The sequence below is a fragment of the Gouania willdenowi genome, chromosome 22 (assembly GCF_900634775.1).
Source record: "Gouania willdenowi chromosome 22, fGouWil2.1, whole genome shotgun sequence".
NCBI lineage: Eukaryota > Metazoa > Chordata > Actinopteri > Blenniiformes > Gobiesocidae > Gouania > Gouania willdenowi.
The window spans coordinates 27,013,391-27,041,123 of NC_041065.1; the positions used below are offsets into that span (position 1 = coordinate 27,013,391).

At 37.4% G+C, this 27,733-nt stretch overlaps 1 protein-coding gene across 6 annotated transcripts in view; it reads left to right on the plus strand.

The window, feature by feature from the left end:
• The window catches only part of eml1 (EMAP like 1), a 77,428-nt gene that overhangs the window by 22,888 nt on the left and 26,807 nt on the right, over nt 1-27,733 (plus strand). For 4 of the 6 annotated variants that reach the window (XM_028437583.1, XM_028437584.1, XM_028437585.1 and 1 more), the window contains 3 exons: nt 24,088-24,270; nt 24,493-24,546; nt 27,606-27,729. In XM_028437583.1, coding sequence (XP_028293384.1) covers nt 24,088-24,270; nt 24,493-24,546; nt 27,606-27,729 — 361 coding nt within the window. The remainder of the gene's footprint in view (nt 1-24,087; nt 24,271-24,492; nt 24,547-27,605; nt 27,730-27,733) is intronic. The other 2 variants (XM_028437586.1, XM_028437587.1) reach the window with 1 other exon arrangement.

Sequence of the window (27,733 nt, forward strand, 5' to 3'; positions counted from 1 at the left end):
ATCACTGGAAGAGCTTTTCTGTTTCCGTCACCTCAACATTAATGCCAAAGTTATTCTTCTTTTTTTGTACAGTTTCATACTGAAAATACTTCATCAGTGTGTTTTCATTTTTATATCTGTATATATTTTTAATCATGTCTGCATATGCTATCAAAGGTCAACACTACATGTAGTACAACCTTTTTGTGACAGCTATGCATGTTTTATTATTGCAATGAAACAAATATATTGGTAAAAGAAAGGAACAGGGAAGAGGGAGTTAGGGTGGGACATTTTCCTTTGAATACTATTTCAGCCAATTTTTTTAGTATGGTTTTTCTCTACCTTCTTCCCGGATCATTTAATTAAACATCTCCGAAGACAGTTGACAAAAGGAGAACTATTCTACAGTGTAATTTATTCTAGTTTGTCACAAGCAAACAGCTCAAGAGCAGGTGAAGCAAGAGTGTCTCTAGCTGCGTTTCCATTAAAGATTTTCGCAAAATGAAAGCGATATTTCTGAATGTCGACAAAGTATAAGTGCGCTTTGAACGTGTTTCCATTCAGCGTTGTTTTGGGCCGAAGCCTCGTAACTCCCGTGAAATCTCTTCCCGCGAGACTTCGCTGCAGAAAGACCTCCTTATAAGACTCTGTATTCCTTTGTTGTTTCACGCACCACGTAATGGTGGTCATGTGACCTGGTACCTCACGTCATGTGACCTGGTACCTCACATTCTGTGACATGTACTTGCGGAAATAGTGTTTCCATGGCGCTTTTGTGACACATTTCAATATCAAAATGTCTGTAAAACCTTCTCATGAAAGCGTCAAAAACATAGCCATATTTGAGTTTTTTTTTTTTTAAATTCAGGTGTTTTCATCACCAGTTTTTATTGCGGTATTTAGATTTTGCGCATTTCCAAGGTTAACGGAAAGTGGAAATACAGCTTGTGTCTCTGTCTATGTCTATCTGTCTCTCTTCTCTGTTCAAAAGTTTAAATTAAAAAAAAAAAGCACGCAAAGAAAGAAGAACAATAATCTTTTAGTTTGCTTGATTCAAGCTCACCTCCAGTGCACAAAGACACCTTATCACACCAGTATTTCACATGGTAAAGAAAGAAAAATCAACAAAAAGAAAGATTGACACCATCAAACTGAAATTAATTTGCGTTTTAAATTAGAGGAAGTGCAGATGGAAAAACCAGACGTGAGGGCAGACGAGGTAAATAATTAGCAACGACTCAAGCTTTGATCTTTGTTCGAGACTAATTCAGCTGACAGGTCTTCCCCCGGTTTCTTCCAGTTGCCGACGGTACATTCACAAGTATCTTCATCCAATCCCTGATTGATGATGGCATGTGAGGACGGATTAGGATTGAAGTACAGTATCTGAGCAGGAGCGTCTGCATGAGAACAGGGTGAAGTAGATGTTACTTTAGTGGAAAATGTGTCAAGATGTGAACAACGCTACAAAGACTTTTAACCATGTATGATTCTTATGCATGTATCGGTATATAGAGGTAAATATTGAGCCAATCATTTATCAATGACTGCTGATTAATTTAAAGGTTAAATTTTTTTATTTTTATTTTTTAAAGCCACAATACTTTTAGTTTTACTCCAAATTTAGTCGTTTCTGTTATAGTTTAGTTTTAGTCAACTACTCTTTTTCAAATCCAGACTCAAAACCCATCTCTTCCAATCTTCCCATTCTCTATAAGTTCTCATTCCTAATTTCGCCTACATTGCTTTTTTTTTCTCTTCTTTCTTTGTAGTATATATACTGTTTTTAATGTAAAGTGTCCTTGGATGGACTGAAAGGCACTTTTTAAATGAAATTAATTATTATTATTATTATTATTATTAATAAGATTTTAGTCGACTAAATCTGTTACATATAGTCGACTAAAATATATATCATAAGAACAGTTTATGCAACTATAAAGATTGAATTAGCATCAGCTTAATGCACACAGACAGATTTGACGTGATCAATGTGTAAAACCACATCACAATCAGCTTACTTCCTATTGGATCACTAACCGGGTTTGTCCCGCCTTCCACTCAACAAAAGTAGTTTTGATTGGAAACGTTTCAAAAAAGAAACTCATTGTTGATTGGATTCCGTCCAATGGGAACATTTTTGTTTTGTTTTCAATCTAATTTGTTCACATGCATTATTTTTAAATTAATTATGGTATTGTTGTTGTCGCTTGAAAAAAGTAGTAGACGAAAACTGTGACGAAAATCTTTAGTCAACAAAATTCACACTGGTGGTGATGCACAGTTTCAAGAACTTTATTACATGTCGTGGCTTACCAATTGCCAGCGATACTTTGCAACTGTTAGACGAAAAGTCTTTAAAATTCATGTTATTGACCAATATGAAGACGTCACACAGCGTTTAAGTAGCCATAAACTAGCCTTTAATGCCTATTGGTCATACTTTGAAACACAGCTGAGCTCTCAAACATCCCTATCATCTGATTGAGACACCGTCACAATATTTCTCAACCATCCTTTGCTTTGCTTTCTTCTCTCCAAAGCTCCTCCTCTTCCTCCCCCACCTCTTTATCATTCATGCTTTGTGTTTAATCTAGTCGTCTGAGCGGCCTAAATAAAGCTCTGAGCACTTTTTTCTTTGTGTTGTTTGAGCTGCAGACAATTACATAGTGAGACCGGATAAGTAGACTTGTTTTATCTCTCACTATTTTTTTTTTGATACGCCTAATCCAAGATGCTCCAAGTGACATTGAGTGCTTCAGAAATCCATTTCAGCTTAACTGCAGCTATCGATAGCCATGAGTCTTCGGCCCTAATAATTCATTTTCAGTTGGCCGAACCAGACCACAGAAATGATCTGCATACTTAGCACAACGTGTTGTGAAAGATTTGCTAAGAAGATTAGGACACAAGCCAGGATTTTGCTGAGCTGCCTTAGCAGAAACGTCTCCAGTCGTGGTTGTGAAGCGTATTAAAGGCATCTGCCAAGCTTCTCTAAAGAATTAAAGAGGTTGGATGATGCAGTTGTTGGGCATCACAGTTTAGAACACCCAAAAACAAGGAGAAGCCATTAAGAACTTTTAGCTAATTGATTCTGGAGTGTAGGATGAGTAACCATTATTGCACTAAGATTTTGTTACATGAGAAGAATACATTATAAATACAGTAGCTCAGATTCACTCTCCTCTCTTTTATCATGTAGGTCCATTTCTTCCATATCACTGTGTTTTTTTTCTTTCCATTGTAATACTTATAAATGGGATTGCCAGTGGAAGCAGCCAGTTGGCAAGCCAGTGGGCAGTGGATGTCGGTTTATGTTCTACTGAGTGTTTCCACCCTTTCTCAGATGTCTTCTCCTCCACTGACACACATTCAAAGCGCCTACTCTTGTGACCTACTAAAACAATCAGGCATGTAAAGCACTGCAGTTTGAGTCCCTGTGCTAAATATAAACTCACTGCGTCTCACTGAAGGTGGCAGTGAGTTGGAGAAAATGGTTATGATCCACTTATGGGATTGTTTTGTGTATGCATGCATTTATCTTCATGTTCAAAGCGCTCATACAGGAAGAACAATTACAGTATTTTAAATCTTTGGTCTGAGATACTCAGAGTCCAGAGATTCTCAAGAGAATAAATATACAAAGCAATGCTAAGGCAGTTTTTTGAGACAAACCTGGGTTTTTCAAATCCACCCAGGTTTATAGCATTCATTGTGGTAAAAGATTGTATAATAATACAAATTCAGTGCACGGTACAGTTAAAAAAAAAAACAGCTATGAATTTAGACAGTAACTGCATCTATCTACTGTCCAGGGTGTTAGTATGGTACATCTTTAGTTCAGCTGGAAAGGTGATGTTAAACATGGAGCTTGAATGCAGATTTAAACTGCTAAATGTGTAATTAAAGCTGCTTAAAATAACCATATAAATTACATTTTTTAAACCGTACCTGTATTTCTTCTAAAAACTCGGCCAAATTGACATTTCTGTTGTCTTAACAAATTGAATGTTGACCTAAAACAATGGCAGACATTTATATTGTGGCTTTCAGAGAAACACCTGAATATAGCCAAAATCAGAATGACGTTATTATCACAGTGCATGCCATAAACAAACCAGAACAAAAATTACGCAAAGACAATATTTGCATTGCCTGGCAAAGATGCACAAGACGAAACGGTAACAATGAGGTAAAAATACTTCTTCGTCAAACTTTTCTTCAATGGGACTTCAAATCCCGCGATGCGCAAAACTTTTCCAAAAATCAAGTGATGATATGGCCTTTTGACAACAAACCAATTGTTATTGGTGGAACAAACTTTCTAGTGACAATTTATACCTTCAAAATTGTTTTGTGAGTAAAGAACTTTTCAATGATTGCATGTAAATGTGTCTCTGCAGCGCAACACCAAACATTGTTCTTATTATCCAAGTTATGAATCCAGTGTGAATGTTGGCTCAATAACACCCATAGCAGCGTGTTGTTGCATGTGAAGCTAAAGTCATGGTTCATCAACTTGGTCCTTCTTCATTTCTCAGTCGTGGCCAGTTGAGATGCAAACCGTTATAATTAACCTCTCGGTGCCCATTGTGGAGCTCCCACAGGCTGCTCCACTCACTAATTGGGCTCTTGCATCTGTTTAAATGAAGAAAGCGAGGGAAAAGCCCTGGCTCTGTGTTTCCTTGTTTGCATGCTTTCAGCCGCTTTAGCAGATGGATGGAGGAAAAGTGGAGGATCCCATTAGAAATTTAAATCAAAATATAAAAAGGCAGAGTGTGGTCGAGTTTATCAACTTGTTTTCTCTGATGTTGAAGCTTCGTTTCTTCAACATAGATTCATTATTTATTGATTTGTTGTTGTTATTGCATTTACTATTCCTTTTGGAAATGTTTTTTTGAAGAGTTGATAGAAACACCAACAATTATTGCCATCCATCCATTCATCTAACCTAGTAAGAGCCAGGTTGATGTGTAGCCCTCCCTCTAACCCGAGTTTTCCACATTGATCTGGGTCTGGGTCTGGCGAATTCTTTCGGAACCAGGGAGAGACATGAACAGAATGCTTGAAGCTGTCCACCATGATTTGGCGCCTGTCCACCATGATTTGTTTTAGCCAATCGCACGGTAACAAATGATGATGTGGTCATTGGCATGCGTCGCAGAGACGCTCCTACAACAACAAGACTCCGCTGGTGAAAACTTTCTTTTGGAATAGTAATGCTGAGGTCATTATGTCGTTGAGTGACTTTTGCCGTTTTTGCAACACGAGTATGCGAGTTAAGGGCACGTTAACCATCCTCCTGCTTCAACATCTTTCTATTTTGATTCAGAGTTATGCTAATAGCGGTAACCCGACTGCGCATTTTTTGTTTTGCTTTGGCGCTTCTGCCTTCGTCACATCCGGATATCCCGCCCTAAACCACAACACTGCCTCATGATTGGTTCTCATTGTTTTGGTTCGGTTTCGAAAGGCAAAGGCGGGAACAGTACAAGATGGATTCTGGTGTTTGTGAACACCAGGAGAATCCATCTTGCAGGCAAGGTTACCATTCATCTTTTAGAAGATAATTCCACTAAGTCATAAATGTATGGATATGCTCACCATTGGTTCTTGAACCACAATTTAACATATCAAGCTTCATGCTGAACTGTTGATACAAATTGTGGACTAGTGTTCATGACTAATTCTGACCCCATCTTTGCAGCAGAATATAAGATTCATCAGACCAAGCAAAACTTCTTCCATCATTGATTTTTCAATTTTTGCCAGTCTGCAAACCATAGCTTTAGTTTTCTGTTTAAAGCTGCTCGTAGTGGGACTGTGTGTGTTCGTGTGTGTGTGTGTGTGTGTGGTCTACTGTGGCTGAAGTCTGAGTGAATATTTGAGTTTTCGTTGCCAACAACAGAATGATTTCTCTAATGGAAATGCAGCGCACTGGAAATTTTTCAGGGTTTTTTTCCCAGACCTTTCCCTTTAAACTCTGTTTTGGTAAAAACATCAGTTGATCTGCAGTTTCTAAGATTCCCTCACCAGCATGTCTGAAACAAACAACTACACCATGTCAATCCTCATAAATAACACTGTTTCAGTTTTATTGTGTGAGATCATTTTTATACACCATGGAAATGTTGTTGCTCAGAGCAACACTTGGATCTACTGTATCTGTTCCACACACAGACATGGTGGAACAATGGTGGTACATTCTGTTCCTTCTGGGATGATTCTCAACCTGGAGCCACTGCCAAGCAGAACTTGTGCTGTGTTGGAAATGGCAAACTCAATGATTGTATACTGTCTACTATATACTAGAAGTATGGTTAGGTGGATTAGGATGATGAGCGTTCCCACTGAAGTATACTTCCAAGTTTCCCAAGATGCATTTCTAACCTACGACAAAAACCTGAAGCACACTGAGTCTAAATATCTCCATTGATCCTCCACTTTCGAAAGTTCTGAAACCGTTTTATATGAAAAGTGACCAAGTACAATATCAACATTTGGCCATTTGATCCATAGAACTCGTGAAAAAAGGTGACAAAACCCTTTTTTTCCCCATGTATTAATGCTCAGATCGGTCATTATTCTAATGCTGACCTGAATGTTGATAATTTGGCCCTTGGATCAGATACAATTACAATTTTGTGGCCCCCGCTGTAATAGAGTTGCCCATCCCTGCGATATAGTATACATCCAAGTATTTCTTGCGTACTCAATCTTTCCATACTATCTAATGTGAACGCACTACATAATCATTTTGACATCAGACAGTATGAGTAGTACGTTAGTATGACATTTCGAAAAATGTCATACTAAAAAAAAAAAAAAAAAAAAAAAAGTATGACATTTCGAACACAGCCTTGGTGCTTTTGTGGTGTAGACTGTCTTAGTGACAGTTGCTTATTATTGTTTCTCTCATATTTATATTCTAAAATTCAGCATTACGGTGCAATGATTTCAGGTTTTGTACATAGAAGTGGGAGCAGTAAAACAGATTAACATATTGGGGAGAGAACATGAAACACAAACTATGAAATCAATGTTGAAATCTGGTTCTACTTCCCTTTCATCACATGTTATTGTTTTGAAATATCACTATATCCTGAAGCTACGTTTTTGTATTTGTGTTCTATCTTTTTTTAGTTGCTAATCCTCCATAAATCCCAGAGTCAAAAAGCTGAGGGAGGTTATCTCTAACTGAACAATGCAGACACAGTTTTAAAATACAAAAGATAAATAATGGATGTGAGATACTGCGACAGTTTCTAGCCTTGTTTGAGCATAATGTTGAGATAGGACGGATGTACAGGGAGCAGGAGTCCCTGGTTTATTGATCATTACCATTGAGCAAGATCTGCTCCACATATCCGCATAATCCCTCTGCCACGCCACAGACAATGCCAGTTTAACAGACGGTGCTCCGTCATTGTGTGTGTGTGTGTGTGTGTGTGTTTAGATCCTTTAATCCAAGTACCAAAACACAGTGGTTTAGGAAGAGACAGACAAAATAGAAAACAAGTTGATCATATGTAAAAAAAATATATATAATTTTCACATCAATTATCTCCACTGTAAACAATTGAATTTTCCCAAAATGTTTATTTCATTCTTGCATTTCTTTGCCATGCAAGCAGGACATTGATTTGCTTGACACCATTTGTGTTCTAGACTTTTCCCGGTATTCCCCGTGATATCATCTCACTTCACAAGACAGTTCAATTTCAGCCAGAATCGGATCTTTCTGTATAATCCACAAAATAAACATCTGGCATTGTTTTGCCACAGCTTTCAGTGAAAACATCAGAAATGTGCCAAACACAAGAAATTACAGTGGGAATGAAGTAAAAACAATTTGATGCATCAATCTACAGGACTACACATCCCACAATACAATCCGCAAAACTTTTCCAAAAATGTCAAACAGTGTGGAGATTAAAACAAATTTTCGAGCAGCAATTTCTATCATTTACATCTTTTTTTTTCACAAATAATCTTCAGTTTATTAATCTATAAAGCCTACACTATGTATATGTAAAAAGTTATCTTCGCAGCTTTGAAATATATATACATTTGTCCAGTTAATTTTATCTTGTGTGCTTATTTCATTATTGTCTGGAGGCATTATTATTTGTAAGCAGAAATTGAAGTTATATTTCTCATAACCGAACATGGTTGTTGCAAGATAACAATGCAAAGCCTTGAGATCCTCGGTTCTCAAAGTGGGGTACGGGTACCCCCCAGTGGTATGCAAATTGTATTAGGGGGTACGTGGATAAAAACAATGACAAAATTGGAAACTAGAATATATAATTAGAGCAGTTATTGTTAATGCTAGCTTAATGCTAATGTCATTGTTAGGTTAATGCTAAGGTTACGCCGTGCAGCAGAGACCAGTGAAAAACGGAATAATCGCTTGGCGAGCAACTCTGTGCGCAAGGTAACACGCCGTGCAGCAGAGACCAGTGAAAAACGGAATAATCATTTGGCGAGCAACACTGCACGCGAGGTAATACACCATGCAGCAGAGACGAGTGAAGAACGGAATAATCGCTTGGCGAGCAACGCTGCACGCGAGGTAACACGCCGTGCAGCAGAAACACCTCAGCAGCAGGAGGACCGACAAGCAAGAGATGCCCTGTGCCATCAAGAAATGCATCGTGCACGCATACAACAGGCATGCAAAAACAATTGCAACCTTGCTCGGTGTGATGACATAAACTTTTTTAGAGAAGAGATTTATGGTGATTTCACACACACACTCAGTATCACCTCACTGTTTGAGTGTCCTACATGCGTACACTGCAATGCCTATGTATGGAAAGAGGAGAGGAAAGGATTCTGTTGCGTGTCTGGAAAAATAGACCTCACATACAATCCCACTAATCCTAAACCTTTCTCTGTTAGTCGAGGGGTTGTACAGCATAGACATACATGCTGATGAATAGTTGACTTAACTGGCTACCGTAGTTACCGTGTCTCTCTTAACAACCTGCGATGGGTCATGTGCATGAAGCGCGCGCGCTTCTAGCACATGAACCATTTTGGTATTTTTGTATCTTGCAGAAAGATAAAAAAATACGCAATTTTACCCCTTATGCTCCCACATGAATGCATACTTCCAATGGGCACTGTACTAGTATCCATAAATCTAAAAACTAGTTTGTATGAAACATGCAGTAAAAATGAAGACGTCAAAACTACAACCTTTAGGACTTGCATTCATTTAATGGCACTCTAGATTAGATCTACATTATACTCTATATGCCTCCTTTATAACTTCCACCCAACCATGGGTTTCTTTTTTTTCTTATCCAGTCCAGTAAGGAAATCCTTCATCATGTTTCTCAAGTGTTAAAGGTTCTTCAAACGTGTCAAAAATAAATTGACTTTTGACTCTAATAGTTGGTGTGCAATGCATTCTCTGGTGAGAAAGAAACAAGTGTTGAGTGTTTGCCTCAGTATCAGATTGTACCCTTAAAGAATGAAACCAAGCAGCATGTGAAACAATCAGCTTTTAAACAAGTGTCTCTGCTGTCATATGTTGTACATGTTTTCATTACATGTGTTAAAATGTGAGGGTGGAAATGTCAGGGGAAAATGGGCTGTTGCATCGTTCCTGGGGGTCAATCTCAGGTCAAATGGGAGGCAACTGATGGGAGGAAGGGAGGACAGTAGGATTCCTCTTGGGTGTTGTTAAGATACACCCATACACGCACGCACGCACGCGCACACACACACACACATCCATCTTTTTCCTCTTTTGTCTCTGCTCGTCTTCCTCTGACTTTATTGTTGTCAGTGAAACAGTTCACCCTCTGCCCTCTGACTGGTTCCCTTTAGCAGAGGTGAAAGTAATGGATTACAAATACTCACGTTACTGTATTTGAGTTGCTTTTATGGGTACTTGTACTTTTTTGAGTATATTTGTAAATCAGTCTTTTTACTTGTACTAAGTACTTTTTAAAAGAAATAATGTCATTAATTACATTTCTACACCCATCCGTTACTGAGTAAATTACTATTTTTTGTTTTAAAACGATCAAAGGACATTGTGAAACCACAAAAAACTCAAATGACTAGACAACACCCAAATGCATCACATCATAAGCTGTTTCCATTACAGTTTTTCAAAAAATAAAAGCTGTATTTGTAATTGTCAACAAAATATAACTGCAGAAAAAGTGTTTCCATTGAGCTCTTGATGTAAATTTCAACATCGAAACATAATAAAACCTCCTCATGAAAGTATAAAAACATTTAAGCATTATTGAGGTTTTTTTCTTCAAAGTTCAGGTGTTTCTCGCACAGTTTTTATTGTACTACTTAGATTTCGTGCATTTCCAAGTGTAATGGAAACACAGCTCTAACCGACCAATCAGATTAAACGTAATGCACCGTGCCAAATCAGCATTGAATGAGGGTTATTTATTATTTATACATTTAGCTTTACTTAGAGCCTGAAACCTTTTTTTTTTTTTTTTGAATTAAATTCATTCGTGTTATTTTAATTTAAAAAAGAATTATACATTTTGACAAACCTTTTATTTTAATACAGATGCCCGGAGGTGAAAGTAACGGATTACAAATACTCACATTACTGTAATTGAGTTGCCTTTATGGGTACTTGTACTTTTTAAGTATATTTCTAAGTCAGTAATTTTACTTGTACTTAACTACATTTTTAAATAAGTGAAGTCATCTATTACATTTCAACATCAATCAATCAATCAATCAATCTTTTATTTGTATAGCGCCAAATCATAACCAATGGTATCTCAAGACACTTTACAGTAGAGCAGTCTTAAGGACGGACTCTTCATTTTATGGATACACACATATGCATATATACGTATATACACATACATATGTATCCCACACCCAACATGAATTCATCATGGCGGCAAGGAAAACCTTCTGTTAAGCAGCAGGAACCTTGTGTGGATCCCATTCCTATGATGAACAGCCATCCACGTTATGCTGTGTTGGGTGTGTGCAGAGGAAAGGGTGGAGACAGAGTTGTTGAGAATCTGTAACTCCACACTAAGGATCCCACGGACCTGCAAGACAAAAGCCAGGAGTACAGGAGCAAACACAGAAAGGAAGAAGCAGACATAGAGGGAGTGTTAGAAAGAGGAATGGGACCCTCTCCGGTCCCTCTCTAACCTAAATGACCTCTCTCTTAACGCCCTACTTAACCTCTCTCCAACCGAGCATGCCAGACCCCCGCTGGCAGTCTATGCCTATTGCATCTTAACTATGAGCTGGTTCCTATCTAAAAGCTTTACCAAAGAGGAATGTTTTGAGCCTAACCTTAAAGGTAGAGAGGCTGTCTACCTCCGAACCGTGGTTGGTAGATGGTTCCAGAGAAGTGGGGCCTGATAACTGAAAGCTCTTCCTCCTATACTACTTCTAGAGACAAATGGAACAACGAAAGCGTAGTGTTCTGGGGGATTGTATGGCACTACAAGCTTCTTGAGATAGACTGGTGCCTGTCCATTTAGGGCTTTATAAGTGAGAAGAAGAATCTTGAATTCTATTCTATATTTTATGGGAAGCCAATGCAGAGAGGCTAATACAGGAGTAATGTGATCTCTTCTCCTAGTTTTAGTCATTACACGTGCTGCAGAATTTTGAACCAGCTGAAGTGTCTTAAGCGACTTGCTCGGGCAGCCTGCTAAAAGAGAATTACAATAATACAGTCGAGAGGTAACAAAAGCATGGACTAGCTTTTCGGCGTCGCTCTGAGACAGGATAGATCTCATTTTAGCAATATTATGGAGATGACAGAAGGCAGTTCTTGAAGTTTGTTTTATGTGAGAGTTGAAGGATAAATCCTGATCAAATAGAACCCCAAGGTTTCTAACAGTTGTGCTTCGTGCCAGAGTAATGCCATCTAGGGCAGTTAGGCTAGCATAGGTTTCTCTAAGGTGTCGTGGGCCCAGTACAATGACCTCAGTCTTGTCTGAGTTAAGAAGGAGAAAATGTTGGTCCATCCAGGCCCTAATGTCCTTTAGACAGGCCTCAAGTTGAGATAGCTGATTTGTCTCACCTGGCTTCATTGATACATACAGTTGGGTATCATCAGCATAGCAGTGAAAGTTAACAGAGTATTTTCTCATAACATTACCAAGGGGGAGCATATAGATGCAGAAGAGGATTGGACCTAGCACAGAGCCCTGAGGAACCCCGTAGCTTACTTTAGTGTACACAGAAGACATTATTCACATGTACAAACTGGTACCTATCAGATAGGTAGGACTTAAACCAGTTTAGGGCAGTCCCTGTGATTACAAGTAATTCCTTTAATCTCTCTAGTAGAATATAGTGATCTATAGTGTCAAAAGCTGCACTAAGATCTAATAAAACCACCACTGAGAGTCATTCTTCATCTGAAGCCCAGAGTAGATCATTAGTTACTTTAACTAAAGCAGTCTCTGTGCTGTGTTGAACTCTAAAACCTGACTTGAAGTCCTCGAACAGGCTGTTGTTTTGAAGGAAGTCACAGAGCTGAGCCGCCATAACTTTCTCAAGAATCTTTGAAATGAAAGGAAGATTAGATATAGGCCTGTAGTTTGCTAAAGTGCTGGAATCAAGAGTAGGTTTTTAGAGATGGGGTTTGATTACAGCTACTTTAAAGGACTGTGGCACGTAACTTATTGATAGGGATATATTTATTGTCTCCAACAAAGATGGGCAGACTAGGGGAATAACTTCTTTAAACAGCTTAGTTGGGATCGGATCTGAAAGGCAGGTCGATGGTTTGGAGGATGAAATAATAGAGTTAAGTTCCTGAAGTCCTATATGTGTGAAACAGTTTAGGTTAGGCCTATTTACATTTAATGGTACAGCAGGCCCAGGTGAAGGCAGGGAGTGGCTAATTTTATCTCTAATCTTATGAATTTTATTGTTAAAAAATGTCATCAAGTCCTCACAGCTGAGGGCTAGAGGAATCATGGGCTCAATAGAGCTCTGATTTTGTGTTAGCCTGGCTACAGTGCTGAAAAGGTATCTTGGATTATTTTTTATTTTCTTCAATTAGTGAGGAGTAGTATGTAGATCGAGTATGTCGTAAGGCTGTCATGTATTTACTATGGCTTTCTTGCCAGAGTATTTGTGACTCCTGTTTTATTGGAGAGCCACATTCTCTCTAATTTACGGGTAAAATTAGGTTCCAATTGTGCAAGATTTTGTTTCTTCTTTTTTGAGTTTATACTTGAGATGTTTTCTATATGCAAAAATAAACATGGAGGGAGAAAGTACTCTGAGTAATATTTAATTGAACTACTTTATGTATTACTTACTTGTACTTGAGTACAATTTCAATCAAGTAACAGTACTTCTACTTGAGTAGGATTTATCAGTACTCTTTACACCTCTGTTCTTTAGTAAACCAGACTATTCTTAGTCTGTAAGCTTGAGTAAAACACGAGCTAACATTAGCTCAACAGGTGGACCGGCCTCTCTCTCTCTACGGGTGTCACATGTGATTGATGACGCTCTTTCTAATTTCACGTCTCCTCCCATTGGTCCAAATTCAAAGTCTCTTTACAGCGACTGTTTAAAGGTAACGGTCACTTGTTGGTCATTCTGTGTTCATCGTATTTCTCTCTGTCAGTCTCTTTAGCTGCTCTGTGCACTTAAGCAGACATCGATTAGTGAGGTCAGCCACAGACTGTAATCAGCTTGTACAAGAAAAGTGACTCAATCGTCTCTGGAAGAAATAGCTTCCCTCAAAGCATGAATCTCATCTGAACAACAGGAATAATGTTGTGACAGTTGATTTCCTGCAGCCTTTTGCTGCTTTGATCTGTGTTTTTTCACGTCCTAATTTTACCAAGTGGCTCAAGCTGGCAGCTGAACCTTCCATCGAGTCCATTTAGATGATTTGTTTTGATTCTCTGCCTTGCTCCATGAAGAGGAAACCGGTATCTATTAGCTGTAGCAGTAACACACAGCATTGGTGGAGGAGTGAGTCAGCTAAAAAACCAGACAGCTCAGGTCAGCACAGAGTTACTGCAGAGGATGTTAAATGAGAAGAGCGTTTGTTCATTGGCGTGGGAGTAAGGAACCTTTCCTACAGGATATAGTTTTTTTTTTTTTTAGTATTTATTGTGGTATTGATATTAAAGCTGCTGGAGATTAGAATTTTTTCCATCAGATAAATCATTGGTAGGCTTCATAGATCAATAACTCAAAGATCATATGCTAGAAAAAATAATGTAAAAGTCTCCTCTGAAGCTTGGTTTGATCACCACAATCGGTTTGTCATTTTCGTAAAAGTTTTGCTCATTGCATTCTGGGATGTGGAGTCCCGTAGACGAATGCATAGTGATGTGGGAGTAAGGAACCTTGCAGGAGTAGTTAGTTTTTTTTTTTTTTGGTATCGATATTAAAGGTGCTGGAGATTTTCATTTATTTTTTATCAGATAAATCCATTGTAGGCCTCATAGATCAATAAATCCAAGATCACAATCGGTTTATTGACATTTTTGGAAAAGTTTTGCTCTTTGCATTATTGGATGTGGAGTCCCGTAGACTAGTGTTTCTTAAATTGGAGTGAAACCTTAAAAAATATAGGGTTTTATAATGTTTATTTTTTGTTAAAAATGACAATCATATTAATGATTGTAATGATACAAGCATCCACTATTGAATCAATCCTTTTTCTGCACAATAACGTGGATTATCCTTATATTTGATACGTGGATTATGTAAATAGATCCACTGCTGTTTCTGCCGCCGTGGCGCCCACTGCGCGCCTGTGTTTGACTTGCATTTGTTTCCTTGTTTGCTGATCTGTTGTTGACATTAACAGTTAATATTAATAAAAGCAGCCTTACCACTAAACATAAATGTCATTGTATGAGGAAAAAATAGGTTTTAATTGTCAGTTTCAGGTCGGGCTCTGATATAAATACCTAATGTCTGTCGGACCTGTAGGTTTCACTTTTGCTTTGTTATGGTGTAAGCTTGAATGCGGTTCATATCAGAAATGGTCTGTGTTAAAAAGCAAATTGGCACCACAAAACGCCAAAACAAAATATGTCTCTGTTTTTCTTTCTCCTCGTCCTCCTCTGCACATGCTCATTCATTCTGTTTTTTTTTTTTTGGTCGACTAATCGCTTGTCTTGGTCTAGTCTTGGTCGACAGCCCTAGTTTTTACAGGGATTATGGGGCAGAACAAATTGTGCATGCACTGGTTTTTATCTCTGCATGTTTTTTCTTTATTAATGTAGATTAGATCAGTAAATGATTACAATATTATGCAAGGTTTCATAGAGGAGAACAAGTAGCTACCCTTTAAAACTAGCTGTTATTGAGTCTCTGTGACAGCAGGGGTGGACAAGCCATTTTTATATTGCACATGGTCTTTCTCCCAGGATGAAATTGCCTTTTAGGGGCAGTAATAGGGAGCAGCACGTCATGACATATTAAGGTGAACGTTGTGAGGCTGGTTTTCTGTGCAGGTAATCAAACAAGGACCAATAGATAGAAACAGAGGTTATTTACAGAGATGCTGATAGGTGGAGATTGTTTAGTTGGTTTCTGAGGGGAATGAGAAAATATTGCTGGACTAGATGAAGATTGATGTCTCACTGATGAAAGCACATGAGCTGCTGAGAAGGTCCACATCAGTGTGAAACACAAGCCCATCCCTGACCTTTCTTCATTCTGGACCTACTCTAAGCTGTTTACCATGGCCTCGGTCCGTTTCTGATGTATGGAGCTGGGTAGGCGTCAGTGCAGTACTGACAGTGGCTCATTGTGCTTTGACAGTTGATGCTATCACGCCATCATGGTGTCAGGGTCTGAAGCCGAGCCATTAAAGATGCTGAGAAGATAATGGAGGCTTTATCTACCAGCCGTCACTGTGGTCCACAGCCATCAGAGGTGTAAAGAGTGCTGATATATGCTACTCAAGTAGAAGTACTGTTACGTGATTGAAATTATACTTAAGTACAATTAAGTCATACATAAAATTATCAATTACAAGTAAAAAAAAAAAAAGTAGTTCAATTAAATAGTACTCACAGTAAAAGTTACTAGTTTCTCTAATTCTTACCACGGTTCCCTTGCATACAGTAAACATCTCATCTATAAACTTTCACAATTGTAACTTAATTCATTTTACACAAAGACATCTGAATAACCTGACGGCTTTGATTCTTGTATATGTCTGTATTATATTTGTACATTTGTATTATTATTATTATTTTATAAATTTTTTTCTCTCTACTGTAATGCGTGAACTTGTATTTAATCCTTATTTAAAGGTAGGGTAGGTAATTTCCTCCAGATACCTTTTTAAGTTTTTAGTTGAAATAGTCTTTATATCCTGACAGAAATTAAGAACTTATGTGCTCTGAAAAAGGAACAAAGAAAATCCGTCATCTTTAGAAGGTGTAAACCTGTAAAAACTTCAATCACGTCTCCCTGTCTCTCTGCTCGTTCTCGACCCCACACTCAAAGCGTGTCACCGCTGACAGAGTTAAAACAGAGTTTTTAGTCACTTTTTTTAACATATGTAATAATGTTTAGTGTTTACTTATCACTGAATGAGACAAGCACTGGGTGGTGTAAATTTAATAGGAAATAATCCTATTGACCAGTATTTATAAGGGTGTGGTCCATGAGGTGTCCTGGTAGCATTTTCCTCAACTGCTTGTAACATATGTGTTGTTTTTTTCATATAAATTTATGAAGATAATTTTTTAAACCTATGTATGATGTTTGTATTATTTTAATTGGCTGTTTTGGATGATATTTGGATGAGTATTTGTTTATTGGGTTAGTATTAACTATAACTACTTCCTGTACGCCTATGTATTATTAAAAAAAATGATTTTATTCAGTTGGGTGTACAAACAGCGGAATTATATAAGGTAATTAGCTAATTCTTTGTTTCACAGCTTGCAAGATAAGCACTTATATTTTCTTCAAACTGTTTAAACTTACTTTTGTTTGTCTGCTGCTAAACCAAGAACCGCACGCTCATGTAAATCTGTCATCCTGTTTCTGTGCCTCGGGGCTTCCCACATACAGTACAATGTTGGCGTCTGACGTCACTTATTACGTCAGCTACACCAGAAGCATTAAAACAGGTTTCACATAATTTACAGTACAATAATTAGTAGATTTAAAATTAACATTAAATCTGGTGATTTCCAAAACATGTTTTTTTCCCCTTTTCTGCTAGTAAGTGGAATCTACAGTAGCAGCAAACTTTTCTATTAATTCAAAGACCAAAAGTTTTTTTTTTGTTGGTTTTTATTTTCTGTTTATTTAGTCAACTAAGGCAGACATGGTCACAGTGTAAATGTGTGGCCACCAAAAGTAAATGCAGAAAACAAGACCAAAAGATGACAGAATTGCACAAAATGGCTCCAAAGGTACCTAAAATGCCAGATATTTTACAGAGGGGCAAAGAGAATACACAAAAATGACTCCAAAAACACAAAACAATAACAAGAATACACAAAAATGACTGCAAAAACACACTAAATGCCAGAAAAACACACAAAATGCCAGATAAATACACAAAAAGATAACAAAAATACTAAAACACGACACCAAAAACACAAAAATATACATAATGAGAGAAAATATATACAAAAAACAACACACAAAATGTATGTATTAATGGTCAGATTGATCATTATTCTAAATCTGACAGTGTTTATACTGTGGCCCTTGGATCAGACAATCACATTTTGTGGCCCTCACTGTAATAAAAGTTGCCCATCTCTGAACTAAGGTATTTTCTGTTTTTTGTTTTATCTTGAAGGGGAAAAGCAAAATGAAATGACATGATTTAGTTCATAAAAGTAACTTACACATTTAAACAGCTCTTGAAAAGTCAACCATGCAGGGCTGTCAATGTGTGTATTTCCGTTCATTCACAGGTGAGCTGAGTCATTTTTTATTTACAGTCAAAACATATTCCCTAATCAACAATCAATCAAACTAACTGAATAAAATGCTGCTACTTTGTGATTTTTTTTACTAGATTATCTCAGAATGGTTTCAGTCCGGGTTTGATGCTCTTATGGACCTGATTTGGGTCCCTACGGGCCTTGTGTGTCAGCACATCTCCTGGCTTTGAACGGAGTGCCTGAGCAAACACATTTTTGTGTTAATCTGTGTGTGACTTCATTGTTGCAGATCATTGTTTGCAGATGTCACGAGTAATTTCAGCTCTTCAGTCCGTGTTTTCCTCAGAATAAAAGCTGAGACTAGAGATCTGCTCATCACCAGATACATCTCCGTAATGAATAATGCATCAGACTTTTAGTACAAGTCTCCTAGGAAAACACAGCAGTGGGTTCCATCAATATTTCATTAAACCCCCCTGACGTCAAAGTCCTAATAGAGCTAAAAAAAAACCTGGTAAACAATGGAAGTGTGTTCGTATGTGTGCATTTGGCTTTGTGTGGATCATGGTTAATTAAGTGTACCATGGTGGTAAATGGTCCATCCTGTATTTGGATGTCAGAGTAAGAAATGACAATGACACGTAAAATTTGTTAAAAATAAAACACTAGACTTGGATTAAAATTTAATATAGATCTATTCTTAAGATGGAGTTTTTTTTTTTTTTTTTTTTTTTTAGAGATTACTTACTAAGAGAATATATATATATATTATAGCTTATTTTGTATCAAAATACTCATGTTAGGAGTCAATGCTTTTACTTCTCCCCCCCCAGTGGTCCAAAGTTTTCATTACAGTTTTCCTAATTTTTGATATAATTCAAGTAATATACAAATATTTTATGTGGCATTAAACACAGTGATTAGAAAATAAAAAACAGCGATATGAAATTCACAAAATAAAACCAAGTAAAAAAGCTTTAGAGGAACACAGTAGCATGATGACATTTGACCCTCCTGCTTCCCGTAGTAGCTCAGAGTGTGTTTACAACATGGCGGACACCGCGGGTGCTCCGTAGACATAAGTTTGTTGTTTGTCGTGATGCACTGAGAAAACAAGCAGCTGAAACAGAGTACGAACAAACATGGCACTCAGTGGGCATTTGTTTGGATACTAGGGAGTGTCCACCTCAAGGTGGTGCTGTTCAATCTACTCCACCCTCCCCGACAAATCCACTGGCCGCCACGAGAGTGTGCATGCATTCAGCGTTCAGCAAAAGTGGAGTAACATTGTTACAGACTTTTAATGCCATAATCTACATAGTTGGACTTTTAAATGCTTTTAATCCTGATGTATCCCTTTATTCTATCCTACCTGTTGTCTAACGTAGTGATTTAAAACTGCCAGCAAGTACGTAGATGTACGAACAACCCCCGGTGCTATTTGTACGTGGCTTAAGACGTTACCAGAAGTCATGTGACCATTTCGTACATTCAAATCAGAAGAAAAAATGGCTGAACAAGTGATACACGTACAAATCCATGGCAGCAAGAAATTCAAATCCACTTCAGAAAGTTAGCATTAGGGTTAGTAAGTCCCTGACGTAGTTTAGGGTTAGGGGATAGGGTTACAGTTAGGGTTAGTTAGTCCATGACGTAGTTTAGGGTTAGGGGTTAGGGTTTGTTAGTCCCTGACGTAGTTTAGGGTTTGGGTTGCAGTTAGGGTTAGTTAGTCCATGACGTAGTTTAGGGTTAGGGGTTAGGGTTTACTGTTACGTTAGTCCATGACGTAGTTTAGGATTAGGGGCTAGGGTTAGTTAGTCCATGACGTAGTTTAGGGTTAGGGGTTAGTGTTAGTTAGTCCATGACGTAGTTTAGGGTTTGGGTTGCAGTTAGGGTTAGTTAGTCCATGACGTAGTTTAGGCTTAGGGGTTAGGGTTTACTGTTACGTTAGTCCATGACGTAGTTTAGGATTAGGGGCTAGGGTTACAGTTGGGGTTAGTTAGTCCGTAACATAGTTTAGCGTTAGGGTTTGTTAGTCCGTGATGTAGTTTAGGAATCTACTTATTAAGAGCAAACAGAAGTACAAGTACGTAGCGTCATAATCACGTGACCTAGCACGTCACCTAAACTGGCGCTACGTTCAGTATGGATAGAATGTATTTTAATACGGCTATGTATGGATAGCCACTGCCTATGATATATCATGTAGAACATTGTCAATAATAACAATGCTTATAGTGAGCAACTTTACTCTCTCATTCTTTAAGTTACAAGAGGGTGCTGAACATTTCAAGCTGCATTTTGCATTTCTGATCAAACCACAGGTGAAAAGTATTTTGATTCTTTGACTCATTAGTTTTGTTCATTCAAAGGCCATCACAACCAAATATTGTTAAAACATACTGTATTGCTACACATGCACGTTAATGATCATGTTTAGCTTCAACCAATAGGCCCCGCACATTTACCAGTGAAAGACATGTCAACCTTTGCACATTTAGATTTTTTTTCAATATTTAATATTTACATTTAATATGTAGATTTAACATTTATACATACATTATATTTTTATGAGAAATGTAAAAGATTTAAATGTAAGATTTAGATTTAACATTTAATATTGATATTTAGCATTTAGATTTAACATTTATATTGAAATGTAGCATTTAAATTTAGATTTAATATTTTGATTTAATACTGACATATTTTTACGGAAAAAGTAAAGTTCACAAACACTGCTGGAAATCTGGTCAAAGGCAATATAAAATATAAATCAATTTTTTAAGCATGGTTTGTTGCTAAAGTTGCTGCTTATTTTAGTAAAATCTTTACTTTTTTGTCTGTCGTTTTTTTTTTTTAGTTATTTCCATTTACAAATTTTTTCAAGACGGAAATATGTGAAATACATTTGATATTTGTACTTTTGAAGTACGGTGTTGAACTGCTGAAGTCAGCATCTAATTTTAAAATCCAAATAAAAAAACTGAGAGGGATACTTTTCATTATTTTATTTTTTTTAATCATGTAAAGCACGTTGAATTCCCTACACAAATACATCTGCCTTGCTTTGCTTTAAGGAAGTTTTATTGTGGTGGGAGAATCTGGAGAAAACAACTCAGTCTGCAGTGGATCTTCTCACATTTTGCGCCGAGCTAAACAGCTGAAGAGTTTTTTTTTCAAGTAAAAGCAGTTTTCACTCCATCTCCCCGTCCTTCGTCTTCTTCTTCTTCGTCCTGTTCCTTCTCTTTCTTGGCTTTCCACTTGTGGCGGCGAGCACTTTTAGCTCAGCGTTTTCCTTCACTAGAAGCTCCATTTCTTGTGTTTTTTTCTCCTTTTCCTTGATCAGAGTGAAATGTTGGTTCTGAAGAACTCCATTCTGAGTGTCCCACTCAGCGTCTTTGTTCCCCAAGGAGGACATCTGTGTCAGGAGCTCACAGTTGTCATTCGTCAGGGCTGTAACTTGTTTTTTTGTTTCCTGGCGTTCGTCGGTGAGCTTTTCCTCATATTCCTTCTGAAGGTCGATCATTCTATCCACTGTGTTCTCCTCCAGAGGAGGAGACAGTGGACTGATCCCATTGTGGTGTTGAACATCCATTAAAGAGAGGATCTCCTCATCTTTCTTTTCCAGCTCAGTGTCTGCTGTCTTCTCCCTTTCTGCTCCATTCAGAGACACATTATCATCAAAGATGCAGTTTAATGCATTCCTAATGTGCTCCAGTCTCCTGTTTCCCTGTTGGAGAGTTTTGTTTAAAGAGAGGATCTCCTGATCTTTCTTCTCCATCTCAATAATTGTCTCCACCCATTCTGCTTCCATAAGGGACACAGTATCCTGATGGTAGCTACAAGTTGCCTATTTTTGTTTTAAGTGGTTAAAAACTGTCATTTTCCTTAATATGATACAAATGTTATAATAAAAACTTTTTAGAGTAAAAAAAAAAAAACAAACATAAACATTTCCGCCTCAATATCAACTATAGTGAGTTATGGCGTCCTCTGCTATTCACTCCATCAAGCTCCATTAAAGATAGCTACACGAATAACTATTTAATCACAAAAATAAAAATGGTATATTCCACTTTTTTGCATTTCTTTATTCCATATATACCTAGAGTGAGATAAAAGAGTTCACTGGATATAAAATCTGATCTGTAAACTTCATTCTTGAACAAAACCAGAAGTCACTGCTGCTCAGTGAGGGTGACAATAACAAAAATGGTTACCATGGTTAACTGGCTAACTTTGTCCTTACATTTTTATATAAAGTCAGAGTTAAAGTAAAACTGTTTTTGATGTATTGTTTAACAACGGCATTACTCTGTAAACGTTTGGTTTTAAATAAGTTAAATATGTCTTAACCGGAAGCTATATCCTCGATGCTAAGGAAGTTAGCAATGTGGAATAAAGATGCTCAGTACAGTGTTATCATTGAAATAGTGTCCATTTCAACTGGTGAACTAATATTGATTTCAGTTTACTGTGGAAACTGAAGATATTGATGGTGGTCGGTCACAATTTTAATTGATGCCAAATGAACTTGGAACACCGGTGTTTTGGTCCTGCTGGTTACTGTGGTAACTGAGCAGTCAAAAATATTTAATACTGATGCTACGAATTATAAAAACATACATACATACATAAACACTTTAAAACACATGTAAAACTCAATGCAAATCAGATAAAATAGAGCTTTATTTGTCCCACAGAGGGGACATTTGTTGAGTAAGAATAAAGGATAGTAACACTAGTAAATGAAACATCTATAACAAGGACATATACACAACAACAGGGTGAACTATATATATATATTATAAATATAATATATTTGTGTGTATGTGTCTATGCCTGTGTGTGATAATTGGGGGTCATGTTTGTTGTAAATGTTATTTTGTGTATTATAGTTGTAGTTTTGAAAATTTCATTATTTTTCCTCTATTTTTGGTTTATTTTGTGTCGTGTTTTTTTTTTTTTTAGTTAAATTTGTGTGATTTTTGGTTAGTTCTGTGTATGTTTTAGCTGTTTTTATATATTTTTCCATTTCGGCCCACGGTAACTCTTTGATGATTAATATTCAGGGGGCCCCTGAGAGTTTTTCCTTCTTAAAAGGGGGGTGCAGCAGAAACAGTTTGTGAACCACTGTTCTAAGGTGGGGTGTCTGTTTTTGCTTCTTATGTTGATCTGTTTCAACTCCCCCAATTTATAATAGACATTGTTTGTGTATTTTGTATTCGTGTTTTTCATCTGGAGCTCCTAATTCTGTGTTGTTTAGGGACTAGAGCAAAAATGTTACAATTTGATTAAGAAAACCCCCGTTCAGAATCCAACACTTTTTTGTTTGTGAGGAATCAAATGTTAAAGCTGTTCATCATAGTTTCCACATCTTTAGACAGTGAATAATTTTTGTGGGTTTGCCATCTTGACACTACTGTTTACAGTGGAGATCAAAACACACTTTGAAGCAGCATTTTCAAGCATTTTCGTTTTTTTTTTGCAGATAATCTTTGATTTATTGATCTTTGAGGCCTACACTGTGTCTTTATCTGATCAAAATGATTAATTGTTAACACTTTACTTGAAGTTTTATACATAAGGCTGACATTACGCTGTCATTAGCATTAATAAGGTGTCACTAAGGCTGTCATTAAGTGTCGTTTGCTAAATTATGACACCTATGGAGCTATGTTGGCATGTTTTGGGTTAGGTGGTAGGATCGAGTGGGGTAAGGTAGGGTTAGGGGTTAGGGTAGTGGACGACACTTGATGACAGCCTTCATGACACCTTATTAATGCAAATAGTAATGACAGCTGTCATGTCATAATAATCACAGCGTAATGTCAGCTTTTATGTATAAAACTTTAAGTAAAGTGTTCCCGAATAATCATTGTCTCCATCTTTTTTAAGGGTATGAAAAAAAAAACTTGATATTTAACAATAAATAAATAAATAAAGAGTTGATACTTTCATCATAAAATCATATATTCCAGTCTTGGGAAAATAAGGCAATGCCGTATTTAATAGTAATATTAATAGTTTAATTAATCATTTAATAGTAAAGTATATATAATATTTTTTAATCACTACTTTTCACATGAATGCAAGTAATCAGATGTCAATTTTTATTTACTTTTTTTTTTTTTAAAGTGGGGTTGTTGATGTTGTTGTAGAACAGCTGCTAAGTGGCACTGATCCAGTCTTCTCTGTATAAACATTCCCTTTGCTCTCTGTGATCCTACAGATGACAGCGTATCAGCAGCCAGCATCATGGACGTGACCGACCGCATCGCCTCCCTGGAGCAAAGAGTCCAGATGCAGGAGGACGAGATCCAGCTGCTGAAGTCGGCCCTCGCAGACGTGGTCCGTAGACTCAACCTATCAGAGGAGCAGCAGGCTTTGGGCTCACGCAGAGGACCCACCAAAGGTAACAAAGCTTGGATTTAGCAAAGATGGGCTCAGGCGTATTTCTGAAATGACATCTGTCATTCAAACAGATGTGCAGATGTTTCTCCTCCTCTGTGATTCCACTCTGCTTTGACTTTAGCTTTAAATCCTCCTTCTTTCCTTCCTCTGACGTGTTGTTGACCTCCTCTCTGTGGTGTTCTTCCTTCTCCTTGGGCTGTGTCATGTTATGATGTGTGCATAGACCGTGCTTTGATGAGAAAATCTCCCTCAGCAGACAGCAATATTAGGAGCCCAGGTAGGCTGAGTGTGTGTAGTCCAGTCCTGGTGTGCACCACATGAATCACTGCCTGCTTTGTGCTCGTGTCCTGACATGTGGGTCGTACAGCTTCACTGACCAATGCACTATCAGCTAGATCAGGGGTTCTCAACCTTGCTGTCGTGACCCCATTTGGGGTCTCAAGACACTGGGAGGGGGTCACCAGATGCCTTCAAGAAACGAATAAGAATATTTTTGGAATAATTTGAGCCCATTTTTGCTTATTTCCACCCCTTTTCCCATCTGATTTTGCATACATTGACCCTGTATTGTCACTTTTTACCCTTTTTCTGCAACTGCACCCAACTCGCCATATTTTCATCACCTTTTCTTCACATAGTTTTGCACCTTTTAATGCATTTTTGCTACATTACTCCCATTTCTGTTACTTTTCCATCACATTTCAATGCCTTTTCTGCATGTTTTTTTCCATTTTCAAGATATTTATAGGCAAATATAAACCCTTTCCACCATTTTTCCCACCTTATATGTTGACCCATTATTCTCACTTTTAACCTCTTTTCACCATATCTCATACTTATTTTTTGCCAATTTAACCACATTCACTATTTATCATGCCCATTATTTGCCAGTTTAAACACATTTTTCCAATATTGACACTTTGAACCCTTTTTACCCCTTTTTCTGTCAGTTTTTGGCTCTAATTTGTAACTTTTAACCAATTTCTATGGTTTTTAAAATCCACCACCTTTTCCACCATGTTTAGTCACTTTTAACCCATTTTATTTCTGATTAAAACAAGGATTTACATCTTTAAGATGACTATATACCATGAAACAAATAATATGAAAACTTCCTTAATAACAGTGGATCTTATTCAGATAAATAAATGTGGTTATCACAGATTCATAGAACAATGGACCATCATTTTGTTAACTTCATGGATGGGTCCCAAAAAGCTCTCCCCTTTATTCCTCTTTATAGATGGCCCTGTCTCCACATGACTGTTCTTCAATGTTCATGTCTGTGTTCAACCACCGTCAGGTACAGTGGGGGTCCTCGGTCTCTGGAACCTTTATTTTGGGGTTTGAAAAGGTTGAGAACCATTGAGCTAGATTACTGCACCCTGCACTGGGATGTGGCGTAAAAACATGGATGAAGATAGATTTGTTTAATCAGTGTTGCATTGAACTAGCAGACATCAGACTGGTAAGGAAAATATAACTTCCAAACAGGAAAATATTTTGCATCATTTAACTCAGAAAACCTTTTACTGTTGTTGTTGTTTTTTTGCTTTTTTTATTCTCTGTTTGCCTCCTGGACCTGAGCGTACTCATCATTTGTTCTAACACATGCAGCACGGAGGAACAGAAGACAAATGGCATGATAAGAAAACAGAGCATAACAGATTGGAAAATAATTGGCTTTTACCTTTACACTGCATGAGTCACTTTAGGCTGAATTGGATGTAACAATAACTGTCTTTGTGTGATTTCTTATCTGAAGTTTGCATTTAACCAAACAGATTATAATTCTCAGTCGTAGGGAGTTTAGTTCTCATGGCAGATGGATTTTTAGTTTGGAGCAGATGATGAGTCAGAGCAGCTTTTTCTTGGGTGAAACGTTTCAAAAAGCTCAATCCAGGCATGCGGCCTGCAGATGCATCATCATATGCACACTGTACATATTACTGTAAAACATACAGATAGATCTTATTCAACATGCAAAAAACAAACAAACATCAGTTTTGCCTAACAGTGTAACTTTGTCATAAAAGAGAAAAGATAAACGACTGAATGAAGGTCTTTGTTGGATTAAATAGTGCTGAATTGATCAATTGTTTATAACTGCAGATAAAGCTGTTGCTTTTTTTTTTAACTGTGCATCTATTGTGTCATTTTGATATAAAATATTTTTTTTTTCATGTAAAAATTATGTATTTAGAAAGGTTTGCTGCCTTTTTAAATCAGCAATAACTTTGTTAAGAATATAAAAAAAAGTATCAAATGTTCTCATATTTGTGCTTTGTTAGATTTGCAAATATTTGATAAATTCAGATCTTAATCCAGGTGAAGAAGTGTAACAAAATAAGACATTGTAGAATATGGAGTATTGGCTTAATGCACTGAAACAGATCATTTATCAAACAGAAACACATGATTTGTGCACATGTTTGTGCTTGTTGATTGATAAAAGAAGTAAATATTCTATTTTTTATAGAGGATCACCTTTAAGATTAGTAGAAACAAACAAAGTATTTGGATGATATAAAGAGGACAGCCGCTGAAATGTAGAACACTGTCAATCCATAACCGAAACGGTTATGGATTGACAGAAGCTGTGCTTCTGGATTAATGGGATTATTTTGGGGCTTAGACTCTGCATCTCTAAAAGTATCACACTAGTGTAACCTCTGCTGTGAGTTTTGCTACTCCTGTCACACCGATACGGACACTGTTTATATTAGTATTACTACTTTTTGGTGTCTTTTATTAAAGGCAGTGGCTATCCGTATGGTTGCCGTATCAATATACCAACATTCTATCCGTACGCAGCTCCCCTCATTGGCCAGTTTAGGTCACGTGACTGAGACTAAACCTAACCCTAAAAATTGTTGCGATATAGGGTTATAACCTAACCCTAACCCTACTGTACTTCGGTAAACGTACCAATTGCACCGGGGGTTGTCCGTACAGCAACCGTACGAATAAACACTTTCTTTATTAAATAGTTTTAATAACATGGATGTGTTTCTTATGGGTCTTGGTGGGTGTCACATGTGTGAATAAATAAGTTAAAAAAAAAAAAAGAAATAAATACTAGGGAATCATCCATTTTCTCATTTGGACACTAAAGGTCAGTAGTTGAGGTTGATTGCTTAGGTTAGCACACATTATTGGCAAGCATTACACTTGAATTATTAAAATTGTGAATAGCACTTTAACACCTCGCTTTCACAGATGAAAAACCAAGATGTGACAAATGCACTGCATCTGATTTTAAAGACTCAGGCAGCTGTGGTCTGTGCCATATTCAACCTGTTTCTCCTCATTCTGTCCTTTTCTTTTGATCCGCAGCCAGGCCAATGATCGCTACCCTGCCCATACGACCCACCGTTAACAACGGGAGCATCCAACCAAAGAAAACTCTTCCCTCCCCATCTGGATCCAGGAAGGACGGCGGTTTCCCAATTAACAAGAGGTAT